Source organism: Lepus europaeus, chromosome 12 (genome assembly GCF_033115175.1).
Source record: "Lepus europaeus isolate LE1 chromosome 12, mLepTim1.pri, whole genome shotgun sequence".
In the NCBI taxonomy this organism is placed as follows: Eukaryota; Metazoa; Chordata; class Mammalia; order Lagomorpha; family Leporidae; genus Lepus; species Lepus europaeus.
In genome coordinates this window covers 74,408,772-74,427,629 of record NC_084838.1, presented here as the reverse complement: position 1 = coordinate 74,427,629, position 18,858 = coordinate 74,408,772, and the positions used below count along the sequence as shown (strand labels likewise).

The window sequence follows — 18,858 nt, the reverse complement described above, 5'->3', positions numbered from 1 at the left end:
GCACTGAAACGGGAAAACGAATTCCTTTTTTCAGTATGTTGGAAATGGAACTTTGTTTTGAATGTTTTCGTGAAGGATTTTTGAGGGAGACGGTTGAAAGGTCACTTTCTTCATAAATATATTCGTGCACGCTAAAAGCAATCTTTTTTTTTAAGAAAAAAAATCTTGTTTACATGTAGTCTTAGAGCGAATATAATGTACATAAGTCTCTTAATGGCGTGCATTTACTTTCTTTCGAAAATTAACTGAACCAGCCGTTGATTGACGTAGAAAAAAATAGTAACGTGACTGGTGGTTGATTTGGCCACCTTCCTCACGAATCCGATGAAAGTTAAAGAGGAACCAGTTTGCGCTTCAGGGATGAACGGAACTAGCCGCACACAGCCAGCCACAGGTCGTTTGTAGGCTGAACGCTGAGATGCAAGGTAACGACCGAGTTACTCTAAACAGGAGAAGGGAAGGAGCTAAGGCGCGCCCATCAGAGGCCTCCTGTCCGCGCTCAACTCTGGGTTAATGATTGGGTCGCAGAAACACTGTTGGTGCTGATTTCAAGGGACCAACGATAGCCTTTCTCATCTCTGCCTCACTTTTAATTACCTTCTGCTGTCGACAGCGCGATCCCTAAGAGTGTGTCTCCGCGAGGTAGGCGACTCTTCCCCCCCGCAGCAGGCGCCTCACTCTTCGGGCTTAGCTTCTGCACCCGAGACCCGGTTGTAGCGAAGGCCCAGCAGGCGGACTCTGGCGGAGCGCGGCGGGGAGGAGCGCGTCGATCGATCGCGGGGAGGCGGAGGGCGGCCGGCCGGCGCCCGTCGGCCAATCGGCGTGCACACCGCCTGACGATCATCCAATCAGAGGGCACGGAGCTCGGAGGCCGGAGCGGATAATACTAGGGAGGGGCGCGGCGGCGGCTGGAGACTTCGGCGAGTGGCACTGCGCTGCACGCAGCCGCGCCCGCCCGCCCGCCCGCCTGCCCGCCTGCCCGCCCGCCTGCCCGCCTGCCCGCCCGCCTGCCCGCCTGCCCTAGGTGCGGGTCATCTGAGCTAGGCCCGGTACCTTCCCGGCCCGGCTTGGGTCAGAGGAAGCCGAAAGTGACCTCAGAAGCACGCGAGGCTGCAGAGGACCAGTTTCACCTTTGAAGAGCTCGGGATGTGTGTGGGGCTAGGTCGCTGAGAGCTTAAGTCACCTACTCCCCGCCCTCCTCACCCTTTAAGTCCCCTGTACAGCTGTCCGCCCCCGATTTCGTGACCGGAGTGGCGAACAGGGTTTCCTTTTGCCTTCGCTGCCAGCAGCCTGACAGCCAGAACCCAAAGCTGGATATCGTTTGACACGGCTGCTTGCCCGGGCTGCAAAGTCTTGGTGAGTGTTGTGATGCCGACTGGGGTCTCTGGGAGGGTCAAGGGCAGGAGCCACCTTTCCTTGCCGGCTGTTAGGCTTTGATGCTTCATGAAGACGTCAGTCGTAGGTCCCGTGCGGCGCAGCCCTGTGCGTCCAAGTGCTGTAGATGCTAGGCTGGCATCTGCAGCTTCGTGGCCAGCGTCCCGTGGGGCGCTGATGACAGCGGAACTTTGATTTCCAGTGGATTTGGGGGGGATTAGGGGAGAGTTCCAAGGAAGGTCCTGGTGGTGTGTAGGTGGGTGAGGGGCCTTGGGAGGCACTGCGTTGTAATGAAAAGAGGAATAATGATTTCATTGACATTGCATGTTCTTCATGGCCGTTTAAGACGGCTGGAGAGAAGGCTGACAAGTGGCCTAGGTCAGCCTAGTTGAACACAAGAATTTTGTGTGTGTGCTCATGATTTACCTAGGAACTTGTACAATAAGCCTGGGTAGAGTCACATGGGGCTCTGTTAAAGGTCAGGGGCTCACAAAACACCAAAAATAATAATTAAATCCTTGTTGAGTTTGGATCTCTGGGCACGTGTGGTCTCGACGTAAGGGGCAGGGAGAGAATAAAGGGTAACTCCAGGTGGAGGCAAGCAGGCCAGAAGCTCTGGGGCCCGAGGCTCGGTGACGGTTCCTGACGGCGGCCGGTGGATCTTTGGGTCTCTGTGTCTCTCTAGACTGCGGTCCTAGATCGCGAGCCGGAGCCAGGCATTGCGCACTATGGCCAACGGACAGGCAGGCCCGGCCGCTGGAGACTGGGAGATCGACGTGGAGAGCCTGGAGCTGGAGGAGGACGGCTGCGGGGGGCCGCCGTCCACGCCGCCCGGACCCAGCCCGCCACCGGCCGACGGCGAGGACGACGAAGAGGAAGACGACGCGGAGGAAGACGCGGAGGAAGAGGGCTATGGCGAGGAGGCGGGCACGCCGCCGGAGGTGCCGGGCCGGCCGGAGTCGCAGGGAAAACAGCTGCCCAGGCCTGCGCCGGCGCCGCCGGCCTTGCCCGCCGCGGCCGGGGCCTCGGAGCGCGCCGCGAACGCGGGCGGCGTCGCGGAGCCGCGCAAGCTGAGCCGCACGCCCAAGTGCGCGCGCTGCCGCAACCACGGCGTGGTGTCGTGCCTCAAGGGCCACAAGCGCTTCTGCCGCTGGCGCGACTGCCAGTGCGCCAACTGCCTGCTGGTGGTGGAGCGGCAGCGCGTCATGGCCGCCCAGGTGGCGCTCCGGAGGCAGCAGGCCACCGAGGTGCGTACCCGGGGAGCCGGCGGGGAGCCTCCGGGCCGGGCAGCGCCGCGCACGTCCCCGGAAGGGCGGCGAGGACGCTTCCCGGCCCTCAAGGGCCTGCGGGGTCGGGAGGGAGAAAGCCGCGGGCGTCGCGGAGGGGGCGGAATTCGGCAGAGAAATCTTTTGTGTTAAAAAGCAGGCCTTGAAAATGGGCAGGCGCGTTTGGGACGTGTCGAGAGCGTCGTTTTATTTCTTTATTTTATTTTTTTTAAATTCTGAAGTTTATATTGGTGATGCTGGGGGCTGGTGGGAGAGACGGCTTGGTCCGGTTCCCTGGGCGTCCAGCAGTACTGAGGCGCGCACGGTGCCCTCGGTGCTGCGCTGGGCACCGGGCCGTTGGGGATGGGCAGCACGTGCTGTCCATTCTAAGGATGGGTCACAGAGTGCGTGCGCAGCGAGGTGCCCTCCGCCCGAGGTCGGCCCGAGAGGCGCTGGCGGGCCGGCTGTCTTCGGCCTCGCGCCGCGGGCCTCCCACACTGTGAGGGTTTCCTGGAGTAGAGGGCTTTTTCTTGTCCTTCCCCGTGTTCCCGCTCGCGTGGACCACTGAGAGGCTTCTCGGGGCCTCCTCGCAGACTTGGGGCGAGCGGAAGGGATCACCACACAGGCTGAAGGACCCGCGCGGAAAGGCTTGAGAGCCAGAGGGCCTCAGGCTCCTGGGCAATCCCGCGCCCTGCGTCTGCTGCCTTTCGGCAACCCGCTGGGTTGGATGAGAATCCGCTCTGCCTGGTGGTGACAGCCAGGGATCCCTTTGTCCGGCGTGCCTGGAGGTCTCCAAAAGCCTTGTCGTACAAGGAACAATGTGGAGTTTGCAGCCGCACCCAGAGACCCTTATGATCGTGCCCTCGCTGGCCAGCAGGCCATCCCTCTGACCTACTGCACGGGAGCCCTGACTATGGTCACCGCCCGACGGGACCTGGGCTCCTTCTGCCCAACGTGTGAGCACCCTGGCCAAGACTGAGGGCTGCAGTCCTCTCGCTCCAGGTGTCGCCTTGCTTCTGGTCCCAGACCCTCTGTGGGCGAGTCTGGGCAGAGGCCAGGGGCAGATGGAGGAGGGCCCTGCAGCTCAACGCTTATTTGGAGTCAGTTTTCAGCAGGGTTGGGGAAAATCAGTGCATTCAAATAGGGGAGTGGTTTCAGACGATCTTCTGACGCCTCTTGTCTCGTTTTCTCTCACTGATTGTGTTTCTTATGTTTCCAGGACAAAAAGGGGCTTTCTGGGAAACAGAATAATTTCGAGCGCAAGGCCGTGTACCAGAGACAAGTCAGGGCGCCCAGCTTGCTGGCCAAAAGCATTTTGGAAGGTAACGCGACGCAAAATCGATGCTTTGGTTGGTTTGGCTGAGTTGAACGGCAGTTAGCCACATGGCGTTTCTGTTAACCTGTGAAGAAACCCTCTGAGGCTTCCACACTGTATTAGCGCCCTCCTCTTCAAAGGAGGTCAAGACCAGAGAAAATGAGGCTCAAACACCTGCCAAGGTTTTTGTCACCATCACTTTGAGAATCTTGATGATTCTGTGGCCTCACAGTTAACCCGTCAGCATGAAGTGATGTGAAATTTGCCCCAGTAACAAACATACACTGCCAACTGAGCCGGGAGCAGATGTCCTGGACAGAAGGAAAGAAATAAAAAAGGACAACAATAACAAAAAACCACATATGCTTTCCTTAGTCGTTGGCAGGAGCTAAATGAGTAGAGTTAAATGAGGAATTTAACAGCTGCTCTTGGCCAATAAAGACCTCTTATCTGAGTGTTCAACCTCAGATCCCACTCTGTTTCGTTGTACTGTTTTCTTTCCTGCATTATCTAGATGATTGCTCTTGTTCCACATTTCATTTCACCATTTTTGACTGTCGAGGTTTTAGAAGCCCAAAAAAGGTTTTAAATCAATCAAGAGAAGTGTAGATTAAATCTGAGCGATGTGAAGTCTCAGTCCATGTTTTCACTTTCTTTGAAGCCTGGTAATACATTAATTTTCCTTAAAATATTAATAACTCTTAAAAGCATCTCTGTTTAGGAATGGGGTTTATGTATTGGCTTGCTAGATAATATATTGACTACCTTTTACCGTTGTCTTTAAAATTTTTCTTATGATTAAATAAAATTTATGGTTGCTTTAATCATTGCCACTTAGTGAAATTCAGATTGAAAAGTGCGTTTTTTTTTTTTAAGTTAGACATTTGAATTTGTTTTTTCTTTTGTGACTTTTAATTTATCTGGTTCTGGGCAGGTTTTAAAGTTTATTCCTGTCTCACCCTGTACTGTGTATGTACTTCTAACTCCACAGTTGTTTCTCATGAATTAAAAATTAAGTTGGTTATGAACTGGTAAACAGATTTATAGCCGTAGGGGCCACATTGATAAATTGAAATTGTGCCAGAGCATCTTGAGAATTACAAATACTAAATGAAATAATAAATTCAAGTAAATGAGTTCCTGGCAAAAACTTATAGTAGAAGTAGAAATGTTAGTTTTCACATTTTATTTTATTTGCAAATGAGTATGATGGGTTTGTCACTTCATTATATCCACAGATATAATGGATCCTTCAAACATTCATAGTGGTGAGTGCTTGGATGTGATTAAATACTCGAAGTATTTTATGCCATCAGGAATTCTATTTAGGTTACACTAGTCTTTGCTTTTGATTTTGTCTCTAGTCATGAAAAGTGCGATGACTTAATTTATGTTCTAATGATAGCCGTTCAACCATTTTGGCATCTGGCCAACCTGATTAGAGCTGAGAAAGATGTTTTGGACTGATTATTTTCAGTATAGTAGGGAATATCACCTCTCTTTGTTTTATTTGTAGAAGTAGCCAGGGAAGGGCCTGGTTAAATTGCTCACTGCAGAGTGTGACTGACTAGTTAATATCTCTTTTCAATTTTCTATGCTTCTCTGTTTCCTTAATCTTTTTTCTTTTCCTCCTTGCCAATTTTCTTTAACTCTCTTTCTCTTTTTTTCCTAGTTCTCCTTGGATTATTCTACAACTGTAGCAATGAGTACATAATGAGCCATCTTTAGAAAATAAGTGACATCAGCTCTAGGTATAGATATCTTTTGTTAATAATGAAAAGATGACTTGGATAATAAAACATTGATTGAAACTACATGAACAGCCTTACTGTACAGGGGCCGGGGAAGAACATTAAAATATTAACATTTCAATCAATAAAATACCCCCATCAAAGCAAGCAAACAAACCTCTAGCAACAAAAACAACAATGACAAACTTAAAATATGGATATTCTTCCTCCCAAAGGGAAATATTTAAAATTGTGCCTATACTTTTGCTTTCTGTATAAAAATAATCATAATATAGAACTGAAAATCATTGCTGCACACATTTGTAGTGTTTCTGTTGCCTCTGCTGGCTTTTGGGATCTTTCTTCCCTAGATGTTAATCTCTTTCCTGTGCCATGTGTGTGCTCATTTTAGGCTATCGTCCCATTCCCGCGGAGACTTACCTAGGAGGAACTTTACCTCTGCCTCCCCCAGTTAGTGACAGGATGAGGAAAAGAAGGGCCTTTGCCGATAAAGAGTTGGAGAACATTATGCTGGAGAGAGAATATAAAGAGAGGGAAATGTTGGAAACCTCCCAAGCTGCTGCTTTGTTCCTGCCTAACCGCATGGTGCCTGGACCTGACTACAACTCCTACAAGAGTCCTTATAGCCCCACCCCGGTGGAACCAGCAAGCAAAGACTTCTGCAATTTTTTGCCCACCTGCCTTGATCTAACCATGCAGTATTCAGGGTCTGGGAATATGGAACTAATTTCTTCTAATGTAAGCGTGGCCACAACTTACAGACAGTATCCCTTGTCTTCAAGGTTTTTAGTTTGGCCCAAGTGTGGCCCCATTAGTGACACCCTCCTCTACCAGCAATGCCTCCTAAATGCTAGCACCTCAGTGCAAGCCCTGAAACCTGGGACCAGCTGGGACTTCAAGGGGACGCGAGTCCCGGATGAACACGGTGCAGACCATGACATGATGCCGCTGAAACTGGGAGGTTCCCTGGTGCTGCCTCACACGCCCGAGGTCCAGACCTCCAGAAGTGACCTTCAGGCTCACCAGGCTGTCCCCGATAGGTCTGCATTCTCCCCACCCCAGCGGAATTTCTCTCCAATTGTTGACACGGACTCTCTGGCTGCTCAAGGGCACGTCTTAACCAAGATCAGCAAAGAAAACAGCAGGCACCCTCTGCCACTTAAACATAATCCATTCCACTCGTTGTTCCAGCAAACGCTTCATGACAAATCAGGCCCTGAGTTGAAAACCCCATTTGTCAAAGAGGCCTTTGAAGAGACCCCAAAGAAACACAGAGAATGTTTAGTCAAGGAAAACCAGAAGTACACATTTACAATAGATAGATGTGCCAAAGACCTTTTTGTAGCCAAACAAGTTGGAACAAAACTCGCAGTAAATGAGCCGCTGTCGTTTTCTGTTGAGTCTATTCTTAAGAGGCCTTCGTCTGCCATCACTCATGTCTCTCAATGAAAGCTGCTAAATGGAAAGCTGGATTTTCTGTAGTCTCAGAGGTTCTTGCTATTTGCTCATGTTTTTTAAAAGTGAAGATGTTTGTATAAAGAAATTTCTAATGTAAATGATGATGATTTCTAGAAATTCTATATATTCCTATGCATGTACTTTTTCTTACCACGTAAATATATTTAAACTTAAAGATGAAAATTGCCTAATGTACAGATTGTAAAGTTCTATGTTTTACATAGCATTTCAAAAAGCAATAAAGTTGACACTGTCTTCTAAAAGACCTAGATCTTGCTGAAGCAAAAAGCTGTCTCTCTAAATGAAAAAGCTACTGTCTATGGAGTATGTTCTTTATTTTTCTGTGATTCTGTGCATTTTCAGGTGCTCTTACTTGTCCCTGGGGACCACAGGAGACCACTTACAATGTTTATGTTTTGTACTTTGGAAAGCATATAAATTTAGCTGTTCAAGACTAAGGCAAAAAATAGCTTTAAAAAGAACATAGAGCTATTTGCATGTTTACTGAGTCTTAATTTCATGACTGGATGAAGTTGAATTAATTTGAAAGGAAGTCAAGTGTAGTATTTGGATAATGGTGAGAGGTGGCAGTGTATGTGTGGGGGGCTCAGATCTTCTATCTGGAGATAGAAGCTTTCCTTTGACCATTAATAATTCTTTTGGATATTCTAGAGTTTTAGCTTACTGGGACCAACAAAGCAGATTCCCTCGTAAGGTGTGGTCAGTTCTGCCCCAATTGTGCTCCCAGCTCTTGTCCACTGTTGTCACAGGACTGGTGGCAGTAGGCATTTAGATGCAGACCCAGTCACAGCTCGCAGGGGGTCCCTGAGTATCTAGCTTTTTGGCTCCCACATTTGCAGCAGAGTAAAACCTTTCAGTGTAGCTTTCTTCTGAGATAAAAACATTCACCATTCAAATTGTTTTGACTTACAGTTGCTGAAACCTGCAGATGTTTATCCCAGCTCCTTGATTCTTACATCTTTTACGAAAGGTACAAGATATCTGTTATACCTGTTTTTAAGTTCTTTGTCACTCTTGTTTTGCTTAACAAACTGCTAACTGTTGTTCCATCTGACTGATAGAATGAGTTAAGATATTTGTGAAGTTATTCATCCCTTAAGACCTCAGCTTGTGTACCCCAAATCCAGTTCTAATAAGTCATAGTCACCTCAATACAGAGAACCAAGAGTCAAATAAATCACCTCTTTGTTATTTTAATTTCAATTTTAATTAGTTTTTAACAGATTCAATGTGATTTATAAATACAATTCTAAGAACATAATGATATTACTTTTCTCCTCTCTCCTTTCTTCCCTACCCTCTTTCCTTCTCCTTCCCCCCTTTTTTACGTTTTTGAGATAACATTTTAAAATTAAATTATAGTAAAAAGGCCTAATACTTTAGTGAATAAGAATTTTAATAAGTAAAGAGCAAAAAGACCCTAGTTTAGTGGCATCTATAAACAATAATTGAATGGAAAAATGACCATTTCACCCACTTACAGTAAATTTTAAAGTAACCACAAATCATTAAAACTATAGTATAACATTTTTTAAGATTTATTTATTTATTTGAAAGTCAGAATTACACGGAGAGAGGCGAGGCAGAGAGAGAGAGGTCTTCCATCCAGTGGTTCACTCGCCAGATGGCTGCAATGGCCGGAGCTGTGCCGATACGAAGCCAGAAGCCAGGAGCTTCTTCCAGTCTCTTACGTGGGTGCAGGGGCCCAAGGACTTGGGCCATCTTCTACTGCTTTCCTAGGCCATAGCAGAGAGCTGGATTGGAAGCAGAGCAGCTAGGATTGGAACTGGCACCCATATGACGCCATACTGGCGCTTCAGGCCAGGGCGTTAACCTGCTGCGCCACAGTGCCGGCCTTAGTATAACATTCTTAAGCACTGGTTTGACCTGATTTGACAAAAGTATACAGTAAAGCTTTATAAAACTATTTGCAGCAATACTGGTACACACATTTCTTTGTTGTTTAAATTTTAGCTCTCACATTTAAGGGTGAGCATGTGGTATTTGTCTTTCTGGGTCTGGCTTATTTCACTCAACATGATGTCCTCCAGTTATATCCATTTTGCTGCAAATGGTAGAATTTCATTATTTTTTATGGCTGAATAATATTCCATTGGAAATATATGCCACATTTTGTTTATCCAATCATCTGGTGGTGATGAATGTCTTGGTTCATTCCAGATTTTGGCTGTTGTGAATGGTGCTGCTATAAACATGGTGGTGTAGATATCTCTTGGATAGATTGTGTGCAAGTCTTTTGGGTATATACCCAGTAGTGGAATTTCTGAAAATATCTCACCTTTAATCTGCTGTGGAGTGAGGTGTTATTTCTAGCTCTGTACTCATCTGGGTAACAGGAATATTAGGTGGACATGTGGAATGTGGCAAGTGAGTCAGCAGTTTAAAGACTTTCTTCCTTGCTCTTAAAAACATGAATAAATATTATTTTGCTATTGATGAGTTCACATAAACCTCTGGGGGGGGGTTGTCTCTGAATGGTTACCTAAAATTAGCATTAATTTCAAAAACAAAAAGCCAAACCTTAGGTTGGTTTTCACTTTGCACTTATAAAATAGTATTTGATTTTGTTGAGTCAGTTTTATTTATTTTTATGATTGCCAAATCCAGAGCTTTTGCAAAATGAAAGCAGGCAGAGATTCCAACAACTGTTGAAGACGTCATTAAGTGGACAAAATGTTTTCCAGCCAAGTAAGCCCTGGTGTCAGAGACAGAAACTTATTCCTTTTTTCCCTTCCAGTCATTTCTGCTTATCTGTACAGTCACTAGATTTTATCTCTCTATCACAAGTTTATTTTTGGTTTCAAGTCTTAATTGTAAACAGTGCTGAATCAAACTACTTGAGAGGTAATGAGGAGAGACACATTAGAAGAAAATCACATTGAAAAGATCCTACTGGGAAAGCCTTCTTATTCCAAACATGAACTCTCTCTTACTCCATTTTATATTTTGGATACTTAGAGGTGTTGAATTTTTATGCTTTGTATTTAGTGAACATATTGGGACTTTTTTTTCTGTTCTATCATTTTAGTATAACATTATGTGTATTCAGTTTGCTGTACTGGTTTTTCTCACATTACCAGTGACCAGAATTTTCTTGTTAGATGTTTATGAGGGTCAATACTTTGTGTAGAAAATTTATTGTTAGGATTGTTTATTAGTTATGCTGAAATGATGAATTCTTAGAATTTCAAACTTATCAAATCTGCCACCATATACTTAATAAGAGCTTTGAGATTGGTCTCTGCTTTTCAAAACACTTCATTTCTATGAAACCTGCTGTGTTCAAGGAATACTGTCAACAACATATTAATTCAGATATGTTGTTCAGTTTAAACATTTTTCAGGTTTAAAGACAATAAATAAATAGATTTGGCTTTAATAATTTTTGAGAACCTAAAGTAAAACATAGACCTTTACTTAATTTAACTCACAGTATAATAAGGCAACTTTAATGACATGGTTTCTTTCCATCTCAGCTGATCAAGTGATTTTGTGTGTGTATGTAATTTGTAATTCTTAAAAATGTACAACAGTGCTTTTCAAACTTTGGTAGATGATTGAATCACCTGGGAATCTTGATAAACTGCAGATTCTTATTTTATCCATGTTGGTGGAATTGAGAGTCTACATTTCTTTTCTTCTTTTCAAGTTTTATTTATATGAAAGGCAGAGTTACAGAGAGAGGGAGGGACAGAGAAAGAGTGAGAGATCTTTCATCTGCTGGTTCACTCCCCAAAATTGTTTCAACAGCTAGGGCTGGGCCAGGCTGAAGCCAAGAACCCAGACTCCATCTGAGTCTCCCACATGGGTACATGACCAAAGATGGGCCATCTTCCACTGCTTTCCTAGGCACATCAGCAGGGAGCTAGATAGGGAGTTGAGCAGGCAAGATTTGATCTGGCACCCATTTGGGATGCTGGCATTGTGGTACTGTGCTTACACCACAGTGCTGGCCCCAAGAGTCTGCATTTCTAACAAACTCCCAGATGCTGGTGCTGCTGGTCTTAAGATCACACTTGGCAACTGCAAACATTTCAAACGTATCTGTTTTTTAATGCACATTTAATGGAATCTGCCTTAGATTTTGGGTTCTAATTCAATAATAGCATTTTTTTTTTTTTTTTGACAGAGTGGATAGTGAGAGAGAGAGAGAGAGAAAGGTCTTCCTTTTTGCCTTTGGTTCACCCTCCAATGGCCGCTGCGGCTGGCGCATCACACTGATCCGAAGCCAGGAGCCAGGTGCTTCTCCTGGTCTCCCATGTGGGTGCAGGGCCCAAGGACTTGGGCCATAGCAGAGAGCTGGCCTGGAAGAGGGGCAACTGGGATAGAATCCGGCGCCCCATCCGGGACTAGAACCCGATGTGCCGGCGCCGCAAGGCGGAGGATTAGCCTGTTAAGCCACGGCGCCGGCCAATAATAGCATTCTTAACATGAATATTATACATGAATAGTTAAAAACCATTTCCCTTTGTCTTAATTCTTTGGTGGCAGAAGTAGGAGGAGTTGTAGGCAAAGTCATGAAGTATTGTTCTCTCTTTTCTTCCCAAAGGCAGCAATTGTTTTAACTTGGTTAAAACCATGTTAAATGAGGGGACTTCAAAAATTCTGTGGGAAAATGGAGTTAAAACACAAGTTTATTTTGGTGCAAATGTATTTTTCATTATATGCATTTTTTTCTGTGAACTTTTTGAAGACCCCTTGTATGTACAAACTTCAAAATTTTTTTTGTGCTTAAATAAAACTTGTATTTTAATTTTTCAAATTCTTGAAGTACTATATATATTTATAATATATATACATGTCCATACATATATAGATGCATATATTTCATATTTTATTTATGCATTTACTCAGCCATCTGTAGACTGCTTCCAACTTTGGGGAATTGTGCATAATTCTGGTATGAACATGATGTTTGTATTACTCTAGTTTTGGTTGCTTTAACAAAATATCTGCAGCTGGGTAGTATACAAAGGATATAGGTTTCCTTTGCTCTTAGTTTTGGAGGTTGAAAATCCAAAATTGGGTGGCCCCATTGGTTTGATTTCATGTGAAAACCTTTTGGCTCTGTTACAACACAGTGGATGGTGTCATGATGGGAACACGGGTGAAAGAGGGACAGAGACAGAGCAATCATGGCAAGACAGGAATCAAGGGATTCAGGGGTCAGGCTTGCTCTTTTGTAACACCCTGCTCTTGTGGTGAACTTTACTGGGGTCCTGTGAAAACTACATTAATCACTTTCAAGTGTGGAGCCTCCAGTGATCTAACCGCCTTCTACTAGGTCCCACCTCTTAAAGTTTCTAACACCTCAATAGTGCCATTTTGAACCATATCCAAACCATATCAATGTGCAAATATATTTTTGAAATCCTGCTTTCAATGTGAGTGGGTATATATGCCTCTCCACCCTGTCCTACTGACTAATTTCACTGGTGTTCAGGTTTCAGGAACTGAGTTTTCTCATGCATACATCTCTTCCACACCATCCCCTTCCCTCAGTGCATGGAACTTTCTACTCAGCACTGCTATTGCATAGTGAGGCTCCAGTATTTGTGTGTCTTTTAAGATGAATTTTAACATCAGATCATCTGCAGTTAAAAGCTTAATTCTATTGTGTAATGAAAGACTCTAACTTGTATTAAGAAACTTTCCAGAATTCCTTCTGCAAAGACTCAGAAGAACTAAGAAATGCCTGAAGGTTAAGATGAAGAAATAAAGAGAATTTGCAATTCCCTAGCGAATAATAAAGACATCCTTTAGTGTCAGCTGGGCTTCCAGTTGGAACTAGATTTTTTTTTTTTTTTAATTTGAAAGCGAGAGAGAGAGTGGGAGAGAGAGATCAAGAGATTTTCCGTTTTGTGGTTCATTCTGTAAATGTCTGCAGTGTCACCAGCAGTACTGGGTGAGGCTAAAGCCAGGAGCCTGGAACTCCATCTGGTCTCCCACAGGGATGGCCAGAACCCAAATACTTGAGCCATCATCTGCTGCTTCTTGGAGTGAATATTAGCAGGAAGTTGGAGTTGAAAGCAGGGCTAGGACTCAAACCCAGGCACTCAGATTTGGGATGTGGGTATCCTAAGTGTGTCTTCACCACTTGGTCAAACACCCACTCCAGAATTAGAATTCTTACTGGTGTACCTAGGTTCATTAATTTTTTTCTACTTTTCTCTGTTTTTATTCTAGATGTATATGCTCAGATTTATTTCCATAAATATAGTATAACTTGTAGGACTGATAGTTCTTGAAATGCCTGGCCCTTGCTTTGTATAAACTGAGGTCTATGGCATCCACTTACATTTATTTTAATGATTATCTTAAGCTTTTTTTTTTTAATATCATGCTCCATTCTCTTTGTTCTTCTACTTTCTGATTTATAATCTCTAAATGTGTCTTGGTAAAGCTGAACAGAGACACCTGAAAATAGTTGGCATGTGGTATAGTGGTAAATGTAGTAATAATAATTAACATGTGTCTAGAGATTTCCAATTTACACAGTCCATTCACTTGATTATCTTTTTTTTTTTTTTAATAGGCAGAGTTAGAGAGAGAGACAGAGAGAAAGGTCTTTCTTCCGTTGGTTCAACCCCCAAATGGCTGCTATGGCTGGCGTGCTGCACTGATCCGAAGCCAGGAGCCAGGTGCTTCCTCCTGGTCTCCCATGCGGGTGCAGGGCCCAAACACTTGGGCCATCCTCCACTGCCTACCTGGGCCACGGCAGAGAGCTGGACTGGAAGAGGAGCAACCGGGACAGAACTGGCGCCCCAACCGGGACTAGAACCCCGGGTGCCGGCGCTGCAGGTGGAGAATTAGCCTAGTGAGCCACGGCGCCGGTTGATTATCTTTTTATTATTGATATAAATTATATAGATTTGGCAAGTGGCCATGTCAGGAATTGAATCTAGGGCTGAGTATTTTGTCCCATTGTTAGGATGCCACTTTGGATGCTCACATACCATATAGGAGTGCCTGGTTCAAATTCTAGCCTCAATTCCAATTCCAATTTCTTGCTAATGCACAACCTGGGAAACAGCACATTGTGGCTCAGATAATTGGGTCACTTCCACCCTTATTGGAGATCTGAATTGAGTTCTGAGCTCCTGCTTTGGTCTAGTCCAGCCTTGGCTGTTGCAGGCATTTGGAGGAGTGAACCAGAAGATAGAAGATCTCTTGCTTCCTGTCCCCATCCATCTCTTTCTTTCTGCCCTTCCAATACATGAAAATAAATACTTAAGAATGTTGGATTTACATTTTTGTGCATGTACATGTATAGAAATTTTTTAAAAAGAGTTACTTATATGAAAGAGTTAGAGAGATCAATCTTCCATCCACTGGTTCACTCTCCAGATGACCACAATGGCCATGGCTGAGCCAGGTACAAGCCAGGAGCCAGGGGCTTCCTCTAGGTCTTCAACATGGGTGGCAGGGACCAAACACTGGGGTCATCTTCTGCTGCTTTCTGTGGCTATTAACAAGAGCTGGATCAGAAGTGGAGCAGCTGGGACTGCTAATATGGGATGCTGGCGTCTCAGGTGGTGGCTGTACGCACTGTGCCACAGTTCTGGCCCCCAGAAATCTTTTCTTTTAAACAAACTGACTTCAAATGAACCAATCTATCTCTAAAATTTTGTATGTAGATGTTACGTATTTAGATGTTAAGTGCACATAATGATTACATGCATATATGATTCATTATATATGTATAATTTTACCTGTATGACTACATATATATGTAAAAACATTTCCATAGTTATGCTACCTTCATTATGTTGCACACACAGACACACACACAATCACATACCCCCGGGTGTCCCACTGTTGTGAGACTAACTGAGGTAAAGAATGAGAAAGGGGCTGGTGCTGTGGCATAGTAGTTTAAGCTACCACCTGCAGTGCTGGCATTCCATATGGGTACTCCTTTGAATCCTGGTTGTTCCACTTCTGATCCAGCTCCATGTTGATGTGCCTGAGAAAGGAGTGGAAGTTACCCAAGTCCTGGAGTCCCTTGCAACCACATGGGAAACCCAGAATAAGCTTCTGGCCCTTGGCTTCAGACTGGCCTAGATCCAGCCATTGTAGTCATTTGGGGAGTGAACCAGCAGATGAAAGATACTCTCTCTCTCTCTCTCCCTCTCCCTCTCCTCCTTCCCCTCCCCCTACCCTTCCCTCTTACTTTCCATATCTCTGCCTTTCAACTAAATAAATAAATCTTAAAAAAAAAAAAAGAATGAGAAAGAATTTACTTGTGAGACATTATTGATAGCTCTAGTTGTCACACCTTTGGATCCACTGTGGCATTCACACCAATGTCATACTTTTCCTGGGCTGCTTCTAGCACATAACTGAACAGAACAGGGTTGCTAGAAAGGAACTATTTCTTCTCCCAACAGGCTTGTGGCTGGGAAACTCCCCATCCAAATATGTTGTTAAAGTTGTTGAGTCCAACAGCTCCATGTCTAGGGTTCTGAACCAATCAAGAAATAATACTAAAACATTGGCATTTGGAGAATAGAACACTCTTACCTACCTTTACTACTGATTACTATTACATTGAGAGCATGGCTTGTATCTAGGAGCAAGAGAACTTCTTAATACTGCACTCCAGAGTTACACAGGCTACCCACCTGGAAACAGCGCTGGCCTACCACACCTTCCCTGCTTACACCAATGATTGAGAGTCTGGATTCTATGTGTGCAGATTGGATCTTGAGAGGAAAGGGAGAGGAAGAGAAAGAGCTACCCATGCCCCTTTCCCTATCTCCAAACCACTGTCAGGCAAGTTACTCTTATTTTCTTTTAAAATTTTATTAGAAAGGCAGAGAGAGCATGCCCATCCATTGGTTCACTCCTCAAATGTCCTAAGCGGCTGAATAGTATTGGGCTGGACTAAAGACAGGAGCCCAGAACTGAATCCATGCTATGTAGGTGGCAGGAACCCATTACTTGAGCCGTCACTTGCTGCCTCCCAGAGCCTGCATTAACAGAAAGCTGCAGTCAGGAGCTGGAGCCAGGTATCAAACTTAGATACTCCAATATGAAACACGAGCACCTTAACCAATATCTTGACTGCTAGGCCAGTTACCTGCCCTTATTTTCTTTGTTTTGAACTGAGATCAATCCAAAAACCATATTCACTTCAATTTGATGACTACAGCCAGAGTTTAAGTCATTGCTGAAGATACAAACTGGGGAACAGGGAATGGTGTAATTTCTTTATTTGTGCTAATGAGATTGAAGACTGTGTGTATTACCTTTTAGTACAAACAAGAAAACTGGAGAAATGACTTCATCTACCCTACACTAGCTTGGTGGCAAGCTCTGAAGTATCATTTTACTGATGAATGCATCATTTGATGTTATTAAGTAGCACAGCCCCAAGTAGACTCCTGCTGCTATTAGTCATCACCAGATTGTTTAATGGAATGTCAACATGTAAGGTTATAAGAAGGTATCTGAGATGTTATGAAGCTGTGAATCCAAACTCACACTGTTTTTTCTTTTGTTGGAGTTACTGAAGAGATACCATGGGAATGTCATAGACAAGTTTTGGCTTGAACAAAATCTTTTATGATAGGTATTTTAGGATGAGTAACAGTGAAATCAAGGATTTTGTAGTTTTTTGAAGTATTACTTTCAAAAGATATTGAGTAATAAATCAATATCAACTTCAAGGAAGGTAGTCAGTGTCATGATTCATGGATCTTCTTGTGTTGTACCACATCCTAGCAGGCAAATGAAGGCATAAAAGGTATGCTTATCACATCTGTAGATGGCATTAAGTTGGAAGGTCTGGCCAGTATTGTTAATGGTAGAAGTGGTCTAGCTTAGCACTGTAGATCAAAGGCAAAATCTTATATTCAGATTTTAAGAAGAGTCATACAATTATGAAACTTTACACTAAGTGAGACTTAGGGTTAGTTTCTGTGAAAATGATCTGGGAGTCATAGGGAACCATAAAGCTCAAAAGGAATCAAGAATGAGTTATGACTATCAGAAATTTCAAATATAAACTTGGACTCCATTAATCCAGCCTCCAGATTAAAGGAAATACCAACTACAGTTCATTTTCCTCTATTAGACTGTGTCCAGTTTGGAATATTGCATTTTCAGTGAGGACATTAATGAACTTTGTGATGAGCACGGGGAAAGGATAGCAAGACTTGCCTAACTATAAACAGTTAAGGATTTTGGGGATGTAGTCTGGAGAAGAGATAGCTTAAAGAGAAAGGGCTTGATTTGTGTCATTACATATTTGAAATTTTGTCATTTTAAAGAGGGAATTACAGTCCCTTGAGAGTCTCTGGAAGATACAGTCAGGACTAAGCAGAGAATGTTACAGGGGTTAAGTATAGCATGACTAAAGGAAGACTCTGTTTCATTTTGGCTTGTTCCATGTATGAACTTGTCTGCCTCGTGAAAGAGTACATTTGGAGGTCTTCATGTGGAACAAGCAAGGAAACTTTGTACTGAGCATGAGATTGAGTTAGCAAGCAGAAATGTCTTCATTTATCTTCGTATGTCAGGACCTAGCATACAAGTGTCAAGAAATATTTGATAGGCGATTGGTGCAGCTACGGAATCGCAGCCTGAGATGCGCTCATCCCACATCCAATACCTGATTTGCGTCCTGGCTCCTTCACTCCTGATCCCAGCTTTCTGCTAATGTGCATCCTGGGAGGCAGCAGGTGATGGCTCAAGTATTTGGGACCCTGCCACCCACATAGGAGACTGTGATGAGGTTCCGAGATCCTGGCTTTGGCCTGGCCCCACCCTGGCTATTGCAAGCAGTTGGGGAGTGAGCCAGAAATTGGAAGATCACTCTATCTATGGCTATATTTTTTTCAAATAAAATGAAAATAAAAATTATAAAAAAGGAATATTTGCTGAATGAGGAGAGTCTTATTCAATTCTGAGAATTGCTGATATTATGAAAAATTATCACAGGAAGAGTTAGATGAAGTATTTTTTCCTCACAGCCACAGTCTTCAGAAAGTACACCACCAATTTCTTATTTTTATTTTTATTCCTTAAAATGTTATGTCATTTAAGGTACACAGCATGATTTTTTTTGATAGACATAGCGAAATAGTTACTATCATCAAGTAAGTTAATATAATATCTATGTTATATACGTGTCACTTATATGTGGAATCTAAAAAGAAATGTCAAATACATAAAAACCGAGTAGAATAGTAGTTTCTAGGGGCAGGGCATAAGGAGGTATGGGGAGATGTAGTGTAAAGAATCGCAGTTCTGTGGAATAAATAAATCCAGAAATCTAATGCACAGCCAAAGGACTGCAGTTGACACTTTGCATTCATTAGTAGAAATTTGTTAAGAAAGTAGATTTTAGGTGTTTTTATTATAGAATTTATTCTTTTGAGGTAAAAGATGGAATAAAGAAACAACACACTTTAGGTATTAAGTCAGATGTCAATGTCAAAAAGAACATTGCACCTTTATTGAATATAATCCCAAATGAGTGATGAAATTCTCAAAAATGTCTGGGTGGACAAATGCCCTAACTTTGTTGATTTCCCCCAATTGTGATGTTCTCTGGGGTTTAGTGGCATGGAAGGCTCTATTATATTTAAACAGTTGGTTTGTGTTTGAAAAACTAACCTTATATATGAGTTCTTAGAATTAATTAGAT

At 43.7% G+C, this 18,858-nt stretch overlaps 1 protein-coding gene across 5 annotated transcripts; it reads left to right on the top strand.

Moving 5' to 3' along the window:
- The first annotated feature begins 353 nt into the window (after positions 1–353).
- DMRT2 (doublesex and mab-3 related transcription factor 2) lies at positions 354–8,560 on the top strand. 5 transcript variants are annotated; one of them, XM_062208355.1, is made up of 5 exons: positions 354–425; positions 1,212–1,356; positions 2,060–2,621; positions 3,859–3,961; positions 6,097–8,083. In XM_062208355.1, exons 3-5 carry the CDS (start codon positions 2,103–2,105, stop codon positions 7,152–7,154), a joined length of 1,680 nt encoding a protein of 559 aa, XP_062064339.1. In that variant the 5' UTR covers positions 354–425; positions 1,212–1,356; positions 2,060–2,102; the 3' UTR covers positions 7,155–8,083. The 5 variants fall into 5 exon arrangements, with proteins under 5 accessions (XP_062064339.1, XP_062064342.1, XP_062064341.1 ...); XM_062208358.1 differs by lacking the exons at positions 354–425; positions 6,097–8,083 and adding exons at positions 5,627–5,705; positions 8,097–8,560 and having other exon boundaries at positions 996–1,356; XM_062208357.1 differs by lacking the exon at positions 354–425 and adding an exon at positions 5,627–5,705 and having other exon boundaries at positions 996–1,356; positions 6,097–6,183.
- The last annotated feature ends 10,298 nt before the right edge of the window (positions 8,561–18,858 follow it).

What these genes read in the sequence shown, in the direction of transcription:
- DMRT2 (XM_062208355.1), top strand. Translation starts at nt 2,103, where the DNA reads ATGGCCAACGGACAGGCAGGCCCGGCCGCTGGAGACTGGGAGATCGAC. An exon ending in GGAGGCAGCAGGCCACCGAG is followed by an intron (nt 2,622 to 3,858) that starts GTGCGTACCCGG and finishes TTATGTTTCCAG; the next exon opens with GACAAAAAGGGGCTTTCTGG. An exon ending in GGCCAAAAGCATTTTGGAAG is followed by an intron (nt 3,962 to 6,096) that starts GTAACGCGACGC and finishes TGCTCATTTTAG; the next exon opens with GCTATCGTCCCATTCCCGCG.